Source organism: Cryptotermes secundus, unplaced genomic scaffold, assembly GCF_002891405.2.
Source record: "Cryptotermes secundus unplaced genomic scaffold, Csec_1.0 scaffold325, whole genome shotgun sequence".
Taxonomy (NCBI): domain Eukaryota; kingdom Metazoa; phylum Arthropoda; class Insecta; order Blattodea; family Kalotermitidae; genus Cryptotermes; species Cryptotermes secundus.
In genome coordinates this window covers 780,018-792,413 of record NW_019735464.1, presented here as the reverse complement: position 1 = coordinate 792,413, position 12,396 = coordinate 780,018, and the positions used below count along the sequence as shown (strand labels likewise).

At 40.9% G+C, this 12,396-nt stretch overlaps 2 protein-coding genes across 23 annotated transcripts in view; one reads left to right on the top strand and one right to left on the bottom strand.

Moving 5' to 3' along the window:
* Nucleotides 1–12,396, bottom strand: part of LOC111869317 (calcium/calmodulin-dependent protein kinase type II alpha chain) — a 364,630-nt gene that overhangs the window by 341,831 nt on the left and 10,403 nt on the right. The window lies entirely within an intron of this gene.
* On the top strand, nt 3,720–5,185 carry LOC117282699. Its single transcript, XM_033753391.1, has 3 exons — nt 3,720–3,731; nt 4,041–4,180; nt 4,601–5,185. Exons 2-3 carry the CDS (start codon nt 4,150–4,152, stop codon nt 5,002–5,004), a joined length of 435 nt encoding a protein of 144 aa, XP_033609282.1. The 5' UTR covers nt 3,720–3,731; nt 4,041–4,149; the 3' UTR covers nt 5,005–5,185.

Below are 12,396 nucleotides of genomic sequence, written 5' to 3'. Positions count from 1 at the left end.
ACGATGGATAAAGTCCAAAAACCCAATATATCAGTACGACTAGTTAATCTTGTTTGGAGAAACAACATTAAGTAGTTTGGCTTTGTTGCAGAGACTAATATGTTTCCTATGATGCATGAACAGTAAACAGAACTATACGAAATACACAGTTTTCGAACGTTAAAGCAGGTGGTATATATAGTTACCGCCGGACGTTAAAGGGTTAGCGCGATGTATCTCAAAGCAAATATGATACAGGCCTTGGCGTTAATGGCCGAGATCAAACTTCATATTTTGCCATTATTTCTTGTACGTCCCGAAAATTCAAAATTCATCATTAAGTGACAAGAGTTGAAAGCATGACACATCGATCTGACGAGTCCATCAGGCATTCGATTTATGTGTATGGGCATAGTATACTTAAAGCTAAGCCCTAATTATGAGAAAAGAGAGAAAATTACATAACGAGAGGCTTGTGTATTTTACGCGTATAGGTTTATAGACTTAGATCGGGTGAATATATCAAAAACGCATACAGAATTCTGATATGGATATCTTTTGCAGACGATCACCCGGAAGAAACATGATAAAATTATGTATTTTATGAAAATATGTTATACAGATTTGGTTGAGCTAACAGAGCGATAACGAACATTCGAACACGAAATAAACTCCTTTTCTTACGAAACTGCACTTTTCATGTTGTTAATCATAAGGCAGTCATTAACGCGATGAGTTAATTAGGAGGGTAGGTAGCTGCTATGCATGACCATTACAGTTTAAACGTGTAAAATGCAAACTTGCATGCACGCGATAATTGTTGAGCAGGCTAATTTACGCTTCTCTGCTAGAATGAGTGCATATCAAGGCCTACAAACAGGCGCTGCTGCTATGCGCAAGATGAGAATACTAATAAATATAATGTCACGTGATTGAGTGTGACTATAGACGGAGTTTGAATTGGTAATTGGATTTATTGGATGCTCGCAGATCATAACTACAAGTAACTATAGCGCTATCGCTAATTCACTACAGCACGCACTAAGTCTTCTCAGCCTACTGTCTCTTCTCCAATATTCTGGTAACGGCTTCAAACGGCGGACGTTCCCCTTCCTCTGGGTTCCCGAAATGTCCCCGTGCCTCAGCTACCAGCTTCTAACAGCAACAGCTCACAACGACTGAACCACATCAGTCCTCTACCTAATAAACCAACTCACTCCAATCCACTAAATTCCAGACTGGCGGCCATTCACACCAACCTCCTACTTTTCTCACTGCCGTCTCAAGACTCTCTTCTAATGGCAGATGGCCCTTGTTATCTAACCTCGGCCCGGACCTCACAGAGAACACTGTTTCCAACAGTTCTTGCATTCTGGCATCACGTAGCTATAGTACGGACCGCGTTGAGAAACCCCGCTTCCATCAGCTTTTCTTTTGCTGAGTGTGTGTCTATTGAGACCATTATCTAGAAACGCCATTTTTCACAGAGCCATTACTTAGCAACGGCTATTGTATAGCTGCTTGTTTCGTGGTTGTTGCCTAGCAACGGGTTTACATGCCACATTAACAATGTTTATGACGAAGATGATGATAATGACGACGATGATGATGGTGATACCACTACTAACGAAGGAAATTCCATATCAGACACCTAGAGCAGCTAAAGAATACCTACAGTAAAACAAAAAAATAAAGGAAAAGAAACAACTGCCAAATAACATGTAAATTTTCAGTGCGTTATAGTATAAACATCATGTCAAACTAGAGATTCTTCTCCAACTGTAGTTCTGGGGATGTTATTAAAAACAGCCAGTTTTCAACAGAGAATTTCCTGAGTAATCATTACTAGTTTCCTGTTCACTAAGATAATTTGTATACGTAATACGAAGAATCATCATCATCATCATGCCACTAGATCACTTCCTAAACCAATTCAGAATATTTCACATTTTCCAGCAACATTAGCCTTTTAACACTACATTCTCATCTTTTCGTAGCCTCCCATTAAGTTCATGTAACAGTTTCCAGTTTTCGTTTCCGTACTGAACCTCCGGCATATCCTAACACTGTCGATTTAATAACCCTAATCGTACTCGACCAAAAATACAAACCATAAAACTATAAAAAAAGTAAAGGTATCCCTGTAACAGGCCGTGGAGGTCCATAAGGTTGTGAGATGTTGAGGTTCCCACATTTTCTAGACAATTGGCTCACAGATGGCGGTAAGGTTGTCAGCCTTATGCACCGGCCGCCCTTTAACCCAAAGAATATCCCTGGTACTCATTTCTGTTAGGGGGCCACGCGGTAGCGTAGTTGGTTGAGGCACTATGCTACAAGCCGGAAGGTCGCGTGTTCAAGTCCCTATTAGGTCACTGGATTTTTTTTCAATTGACCTAATCCTTCTAGCCGCACTATGGTCCTGGGGTCGACTCAGTCTCTAACAGAAATGAGTACCAGGAATATTTTTGGAATATTCTTGGGGGAAAAGGGCGGCCGGCGCGTAGGGCTGACAACCTTACCGCCACCTATGTGCCGATTGTCTAGGAAATGTGGGAACTTCAACATATCACAACCTTATGGACCTCCACGGTCTGTTACAGGGATATCTTTACTTTTTTTTATTTTACTCGTTTCTGTTAGAGGCTGCCCCAGGGCTATAGTGAGGCTGGAAGGATTAGGTAAAGTGAAAAAAAAAATTCACTTCATCGGGATTCGATCCGGCGACCTTCCAGCTTGTACAATAGTGCCTCAACCAATTATGCTACCACTTTCATTTTTAAATACGTCTCGCCTTTGTACTTCCGTCGATGTAAGCAACTGAATGTCGAGGACATACAAAAAAAGATAAGTTTCAATACAGGCTTACTTTAATATTCCTTTTTTTTTCTGGCCAGAAGTTGAGAGGATAAAAGACTGTCAACCAGATAATCCCTGAATTTATTCCTGTCAAAATTTAACACTAAATATCATTTTTATTCCCCACTGCCTGTCCAAATACTTAAAAGCCATAATACAGCTACACACACAGTGGATTTGTGTTACTCGGAAATGCTATATTATGACATAAAATCCTAAATCGCAACATACAGAACTTAGGATTTCTCGCCGGGCATACAGGCAGATTGCTCACGTCTAAGTGAACAGAAGGCGGATTTCAAATGTAACTAACGTCCTATCTTTCATGAGAGCTGAATAACAGATACCGCTATCTGGAAGTTCCAAAAAGATGGGGGAGAATTTCAATAAGAAAATATGTGATACGAAAAGATTACATCTCAAGAATCTTGACAAGTGTGAGATAAAGAAAAGTATCATGTGGCAATCTCAATATGTCTCCAGCTTTGAGAAAATTCGATAACAATGTGGAGATGAACTGATATTGGAAAAGAAAGGTAAAAAGGTAAAGTTGTCCCTGTGCTTAAGGTACATTTGTGAAATTTGGGGAAAAGTTATGAAAAATCACAAATTTTGATTTTTGTATAATAAAATAGTTCTATCTTGTTATTTAGTAAAACGAAAGTTATTTTGGCCTCGAGCCATTTAAATGGACCCTAGGTGGCAATTTAAATGTCCCTGCGCACGTGTTTCAGCTGCCACGCCCCCATGGTTTTCCTGGACATATTTCAACAGTACGCCACACATTTAGCAATTTGAATTTTGCGCATCTTCTGTACCATAGTGAACTTTAATGTTGTGGCCAACCTGTAAATATTCAGAGAGAAACGTTTGCGCATCAATTGCGCACATATACTGTTAGTTTCGTTGTGTTATTATGTTTTAGTTGTTGAGAATCATGGTTTTGTTGTTGTGGATAGGAGTGCTGTGTATTTTTGTCTGTGTTATATTCTTTTTAATAGTTCATTCAGTTTTATTTAGTTATTTAGGTTAATAGTATTATTTAAAATACGTTAGGCAGAGTTTTTCTATAATTCAGTGTAGGTTAGGTTAGTGTTCACTTTATTTTCAAGTGTACATAGTATATACAGCATGAATATGTTGCCAGATAAAAAGGCTAAAAGGAATGATACCAACCAAAAGAAGTTTGTTGGCTAAAAATTTAGTAGCCAAGAGATTGAAGAAACAACAACAAACGGAAATGTCTTCAGAAGTATGTGAAAGAAACGAAAGTGCTTCGATAGAGAATTTCTCTCCAGCATCATCTTCCCAGGCATGTGCATCCCAGACAGCATCATGTTCCCAGGTATGTGCATCCAAGACAAAGCTATCTTTTTTCTCTAACAAAAGAATTGATGCTGCCCAAGACAGTGAGTATCTGAATAGTATTCCTAATTCTGAATATGTATTAGCCATTCCAGTTTTTGGCAGCAAATATGTAAAGGAGTAAAATGTGGCACTTGTGGGGGAAGTGATGTGAAAATAGAATGTTCTCAATTCATGGGTTTTGCAGCTAAAGTAGTCTGTAAAATGTACAGCTTGCTACATTAGCTGCTGTGAAAATTATACCAGTCCCAGGGTTGAATGTACCGAATCAAGTCGACCTCCATTTGAATTGGAACTGCAAAATGGTTAACACTTTTTTATCCTTAGGTAAGGGTCATGCTGGAATGGAAAAATTCTGCAAGGGCATGGGCATGCCACTAATCAGTGCTTCCTCTTACAGTGCCCATTTCCTGCAAACAGCAAAAGATCACAGTGTTGCTGCAGGAGGCGCAGACTTCTGTTCACCAGTCTTATATTGCCACTGATCCAAGCCTGAGTGAGGATGACATTATTGACATTACAGTCTCCTATGATGGCACTTGGCAAAAAAGGGTGTTTTCCTCCCTATATGGCATAGGGGCAGTAATAGATGTGCTGACAGGGCTAGTCATAGACTTTGAAGTAATGTCTAAATACTGTGACATTTGTGTTCAACAACAGAACACACTGAATTCCGTAGACTATGCAAGCTGGCACAAAGCACATAAAGAAAGTGAGAAATGTGAAATGAAGTTCTGCAGATCATCAAGTGCCATGGAAATGGTCACAGCAGAGATACTGTGGAAACAGTCAGTAGACTCATGAAAGCTACACTACACAACTATGGTATCAGATGGTGACACCAAAACACACAAGCATCTCCAGGATTTGGCTGTCTGTGTAAGTAAAGACATAGAGAAAGTTGAGTGTATGAACCATGAGGCCAAGAGGTTGGGAACAGGAATAAGAAATCTAGTAAAAGAGAAGAGCAAAATGGGTATTACGCTTGGTGGGAAGAAACGTGGGAGCTTGAAAGAGAGCACGATAGTGGATCTCACTGAATATTACCATAAAGTCAACAAGCGTAATATTCCTAATGTTCAACAAATGAAGACTGCAGTATATGCTACTCTGTACCACTGCATGTCTACTGACCAAAATCCTAGGTGGTGAGATCTCCTGGTGTTTTTATAATAGAGCTGTTGCTAAAGGAGAGCCAGTTCCTTCGCACGACAGCTCTACCATTAAAACTCCACTAAATGTTGAAGTGGTAATGAAACTGATTCCATTATACAAGAGATTGGCTAATGAGGAATTCCTGAAAAGGTGCATGCATACCTGGGAAGACTCAAAATGACAATGAGGCATTACATAGTCTTGTTTGGACTGAAAGTCAAAAAGACATATTTGGTTCTAAAAAAATTGACGTTGGGGTCACTAATGTAGTGAGTGAGTTCAATATGGGCTGCATAGCATCCAGAAACAGAGAGGGAGCAACAAAATCGAAGTTCACCCCTGCAGCTGAGGAAATAGGCAGAGTAAGGCTTGACCGTCGTCTCAAGCAGAGCACACATTGTAGTTAACAGGGCTCAAAATCTGCCAGAAAGAAGCTGAGGTTGTCCAAAGTAGCTGCAGAGGAGTAGAAGGTGAAAGAGGGTCCCACATATGGATCTGGTCAATTTTAATTGGATCTCAGGTCAGAAAACAAAGATATTTTTTAACAAAATTTTAAAATGGATTTTTCAACATTTTCACAATTTCAAAAAGTTCCACATGATGCAGCTTTTTACCAATCTGTATAAAATTTTACACATAGGCTTCCTATTTGCGTATGAACAAAATGATCATATTACTTTCCTTTTGTTGCACTTCATTGATTTGGGAAATAAAATTAAAAACAAAAGAAAAAATTAATTAAAATTTACTACTACAGAAGTTAATATTTTTTTCTCAGTAGTTAAGAAGGCAATAAAAAAATAATATGATGTTTTAATTTGTTTAGAATAAGCACAGAAATCCATATTTCATGACTCAATTTTAAAAAGTGCATCANAAATGGAAAGCGGGGGGGGGGGCATTTTATTTTGCGCATTAATATAAAATATTAAAAAATAATATTTCGGAAACTATTAAAGCTAGAAATGTGAAAATTTGTATTGTAGGTTATATTTGCATGCTAAATAACTGGTATAAATTTCAAACAAAGCCAATGAAAAATGTGGATTTTTCAATTTTCACAGATGCATTACCTTACGTAGTTAAGCACTACGAAATCAAGGCGTGTGAGGGAGTGGTTGTATAGACCCATGTTTTCTTGGCCTCAGCACTAGTTGGAGGTGAGTGGTCAGCTGCACGTCCCGGCCGTTTTACCCCCTGGGAAAGAGACCCCGGTACCCACTGGATAGGAGGCTTGGTGGACCCTAGAGCCTGTCTGAACGACATGAAGAAGTGAAAATTCTTGCCCCCATCGGAACTCGAACCCCGACCTCTTGGTTGTCCAGCCCGTAGCTAGTCGCTATACTGCCTGAGCTACCCCTGCTCCATCTTGGAAGTCTACTGGAGAAAATATGAAACACTAGCCAAACACAGTGTGGTACACAGACCCGTTGCTGAGCAGAGACCTCGAAACAGACGAGTACAACCTTTGTTATGCAATAGGCGGATAAACAAACTGCCGTTTCTGAACAGGGGTTAGGTAAACACGTTCCCGCGGAAACCATAACGGAGATGTCACTAGGCAATTGCCCATAATAACAATACAAGAACTGTTGGTGGCAATGTTTCCTGTTAGGTCCACGCGAGGACCCCAGGCCGGCTGAGGGCAATACAGTTGGGTAGAGTGAAACGAAGTAGTTGCTTGGTGAGTGAGAGAGTTCAGTTGCAGGATATTCGCCGGATAGTGAAGATATGAGTGCGGGAAGCTAAAGAATCTTCACTGTTAAAAGCCGATGCTACGGAATGGCTGTTGAAGACACAGCAGGCTGGAAAAAGGCTTAGCGAGTGCTGTGGTGATTTGCAAATTATGGAGATTAGAGACAGCGGTATAATTGCTGATGCTTCCCAATGGTGTGTACAAGTGGTCAGTAAATCCAATATATAATCCATACCCCGTCTATAGTCACACAAATAAATTGTGACAATAGTATAGGTTATCAAAAGTTTAAGAATGTTCAGAATTGTGGCAGCAAAGGAAACGAGTAAATTTGCAGTGGCTTCAGAATCCAAGCGAAATGAATGCAGATGATCTGAATGTAAAACGTAAAACTAGTCTAATATTAGGGACGAAGAAAACAGGAATACTAAAAAGGAATATCAGGGAGACAAAACCGATGACCTGTCCATGGGGCACAGTCCTTCTTGACAATTCCTTGTCTTTTGTGGAACGCAAGTTTCTTTATCATATTGATAAGACTCATCCAACCTTCTATCCAACGGGAACCGGAGGTTCTTTCCCCGGGATTAAAGCTGCCGGGGCTTGAAGCTGACCACTTACTTCCAGCTAGTGCCGAGGTCAAGAAAATGTGGATGTATACATCCACTCCCCCATACAATAAGTTCTGGATAAGTTCTTTGATACGACACGGACCGCATAGAAAACAACGCCTCCAACAATTGTTCTATTGTTGCGCGTGTACTCGTTGCCGCTGTAAAATTTTTACCGAGCCGTTCTCTAGCAAAGATAGGAGGATACACATACAGACAAATTAATGGGATGGATTTATGAAGTACACCGTTGAGATGGGCTCAGGTGCAATGATATACATACCAAGTTTTATTAATATTTATTCAGGCATTCCAAAGTTGATGGGGGGGGGAGGATATACAGACACACACACAACATGCTGATTTTATGAGACTATTTTTATTTTAAAAATAAATGGAAAATAGGCGAGAAATTGTCTCACAATATGATGTTGAGATACAATATTTTTAACGCTTGCGAGTAATTACTGCTTTCCGTAACCGAAACTTTTCTTAACAGTATAATAGTAACAAAAATATCGATTACAATATTAATCAACTGAAAGTAGCTTTTAAAAACTTTGATACTAAAATCTTAGTATATAAAAAGGTCCATATAGTCTTCAGCAATTTACTTTATGAGGACTACAATTCATGAAATAAAAGTTAGATTGGGCTGTATAAGGCTGCCTGTTATTCTCAGTTTATCGCTTGACGTTGCAACGACCTGAAATACTGATAACGTCGACACAAATTAGAAACAAAAGCAACAGCGCAACTGCTGCGTGTAATCCACTTCATTTCCCATTTCCTTCGCAGTTTCTTTTAAATCGTATGGATCTATGCCAAAGACGCAGAGAAGAATTTATTATGTAGTGGGTGTACGAACAGTGCACTCAAATGCCAAACCTATATTTGAAAATTGTAGAATGTCTGGAGACATTCGGTTCTTCCAGCTCTTTTACAAGCACGGTTCAACGTCAAAGTATGAGTTTCATACGAACACTCGTTCACAAACACGTAGGTACTGTGGCTCAAATCCGATTAAAATTAAAGATAAATTGGACATCATTAAACATTTACTCATTAAGTTAACTGATTAGTAAAGATGTGATTCTCATTAATAATAATATATAACATTATTACAGCCGATCATAGTGATCGTGTGGTCTAAGGCACGAAATATCTTCGCCTGCTCGAACAGTGGGATCATGGGATCGAATGCCTCTCGAGGCATGGCTGTATGCCTGCGTTTATTCTCTGTGTTATCCTCTATAGGCAGCGGCCTTGCGACGGGATGATCCCCAGAACAAGCCGACCTACCAACTGTCTGCAAGATCCACAGTTCTCAGAATAATTCTGAAACGGGAACAGGCTAGAGGGCCAAATGCATCGAAGGAAGAACATTGTTATATTAATGGCATAAGTAAAGTAAAGCTATCCCTGTAACAGACCGTGGAGGCCCATAGAGTTGTGAGATGTTGAGGCTCCCACATTTTCTAGACAGTCGGCTCACAGATGGCGGTGAGGTTGTCAGCCTTACGCGCCGGCCGCCCTTAAACCCCAGGAATATTCCTGGTAGTCATTTCTGTTAGAGGATGAGTCGACCCCAGAGCCATAGTGCGTCTGGAAGGATTAGGTCAATTGAAAAAGATCCACCTCATCGGGATTCGATCCCGCGACCTTCCGGTTTGCAGCATAGTGCCTCAACCAACTACGCTACCGCGTGCCCCCGCATTAATGGCATTGTTTTTAAATACGTCACTTCGATTTCCTTCTACGCTCGTTTGTTTCAATCGTCTGTTTCTTCTCTTTAAAGAAAATTATTAGTTTCATTAATTCGCATCAACTAAACTATTTCTTGGAATTCACACTGAAGAAGAAATCTCTTAAATTCCAGTAAGACATTTCAAAACTCACTAAAGAAGGTGTCAACAATTATTTTAGTTGTTCTTTAGAAAGTAAAATAAGAAAGCCCTACTCTGGACGTCATGTTTTTCTGTCTGTTCTCCGTGACCATACTAGCGCGTAAACCGTTGGACAGATTCTTCTAAAATTCGATATGGAATATGTTCATTGCACGTTCAATTCCAGTTCTGGTTAAAAACAGGACAAAATAGCTGACAGTCTACATGATGACCCAAATGCGTTTCCTCGGGCATTTTAAGTGTTAACTTGCGCATAACGAGCTAACTACTTATCGGAGCAAAGGGAATATTTCAAACAAAGGCAATTTTATACTTTGTCACCACAACTCGATTTTGATAAAATATTCGATTGGAAGTCCATGCATAAGTTTGTAGATGGTCATATCTGCCTCTCCGTCTGTTTGCTAATCTGTGACCTTGTATCGGGGCCTACATCGTTGGCCAGATTTCCTATTTCGAGATTCGCTGACAATAAATGTTGTCGATCGATTCCATTCTTAAGCCATGTTGTCCCTAGTACGTTCACATTACTTAAAGCCATAAATAACTTTATACATACTTCATAAATTGATAATTAGATCTTATTTCAAGCAAGATTTAGAAACTACAAAAATGTCGGTAGGGGGTTTGAGCACTACCGTAGTCGGTATAGCGACTGGCTACGGGCTGGATGGCCAAGGGGTCGGAGTTCGAGTCCCGCTGGGGACCAGAATTTTCACTTCACCATGTCGTCCAGACCGGCTCTGGGGTCCACCCAACATCCTGTCCAATGGGTATCGGGAGCTCTTTAGCTGAGGGTAAAGCGGCCGGGGCGTGAAGCTGACCACTCACATCCAAGTAGTGCCGAGGTCAAGAAAACATTGGTCTATACATCCATTCCACCATACGCCTTTTCGCTTAGTGGGGGGTGGAGTCCTACTGGGTCCAGTCGGCACGGCGGCCACTGATTGGCCTGTTGTAGCCTGCCTCGGGTGATTATGATGGAGAATTTGGTGGAATGAAGATTGGCAGTGGAAACCGAAGTATTCGGAGAAAACCTGCAGCAGCGCCATTTTGTCCACCACAAATCTCACTTGACCAGAACCGGGATCAAACCCGGGCCGCCGCGGTGGGAAGCCAGCGACTAACCGCTTGAGCTATGGCGCGGCCACCATACGCCTTAATGGCGTAGTGCTTAATTAATTAATCACAGGGACTTTACCTTTTACATTATAAGAGTATACATACCCCTATTTCTTGTTACCCGGGGGTGGGGTCGAATAAGGCCATCTCGAAGTGATCACGGGTACAGCGTGACGCGGTGCACCTTCTATCAAGGGTATGCACTACATTTAACTGGCTCAGGACAGGGAAGCGTGGCTGTGTCTTATGAACATGGTATTTAACATCTGCATTCCACGCAAGGCCGGGAATTTCTTGACTAGCTGAGCGACTATTAGATTCTTAAGAGGGAGTCGATCGATGGCATCAGTTATGAAAATGAAATCATACATCAAAATCTATTTATTTTGTAATTAAGTTCAATGCGAAGTGTTTTACTTGAAATAACAACGGGGAAGAGTAGAGCACCAAAACCATGAAGACGTATGGGGAGTGGAGGTATAGATCCACCATTATTGACCACGGTACTAGATGGTGGTAAGTCGTCAGCATCACCCCCAGGGAAACAGACCGCGTTATCCATTTTATAGGAGGCTGGGCTGTCCCCAGAGCCGGTCTGGACGCTGTGGAGTAGAGAAATCCCTCACCGACTGAGCTATCCCGGATCTATAAACTAACAATGAATAAACCCTAGTAATTATAACTTACAAACATGAAAACAGTACAAAGTTCAAGGTTCATTATATCAGTATGTGGAGTTGCTGGCGAAGTGTTACAACGTTGACCTCAGGGGAAGGACTGCTTTTAGCTGATTGCTAAAGGAAACGAAGAACTCGTGTGACCTTGGACCGCCCAATGGACAGCAACAATTCGGCCACAGAGACCGGTTACTGAGAACCAGCCGGAGAATGTGCGTGCGTATTTGCGTGCGTGCAGAACTGATGAGATGCATTATTTACATAACGTTAATGAAAATTAACGCATAATGGATCTAGATCTTCTTGCTGGTTATTATAACTCAAATATAATTAGACAAACAAAAAATATTACATACAAAACATTTCAGTAATCAAATGCAAAAACAAATTCATTTATAATAACTCGTTGCGAATAACACTGTTGCATGGTTACAGACGGACGGACACGGTGAGGCTGATGGGTTTACTTCCATGTTCACAGGAGACCGTCATTGGAGCCTGCTCGATGTTTGTTCAATCATGTCCACCCATCCACACTGCTTCTTCAAGACATATTATAATATTATCCTCCCATCCATGTCTGGGTCTCTCAAATTAATTCCTCCTTTCATGTTCTCCGGCGAAAATTTAGTAGGGCCTATGCATTTTCAGTTATTTCATGCGTTTTACATGCCTCGCTAATGTTATATCATTCTTGACTTCGTCACCATAATAATAAGTGAAAAGTGCAGATTATGAAGTTCCTCAAGCTGTAATTTTCTCCACCCTCATGCTACTTGAACTTTAAAATACGGAACCATGCAGGCCCATATCCAAAATATGAAAAACACAAAGAAAAAATCCGTGGTTTTAGTCCTCAAGCGAACTATACCGACCGAGCAACCGCCGCTTGTCGGTGTAGTTGGTGCCAACTAGAGCGGATAGAGGGTGTCGCGTAGTCAGCGCGACGNAGTGGACCCCGTTCCAGACTCACTAATTCTCAGAAAATCTGGTAGCGCCCGGAATCGAACCCGGACCTCTGGATCTGT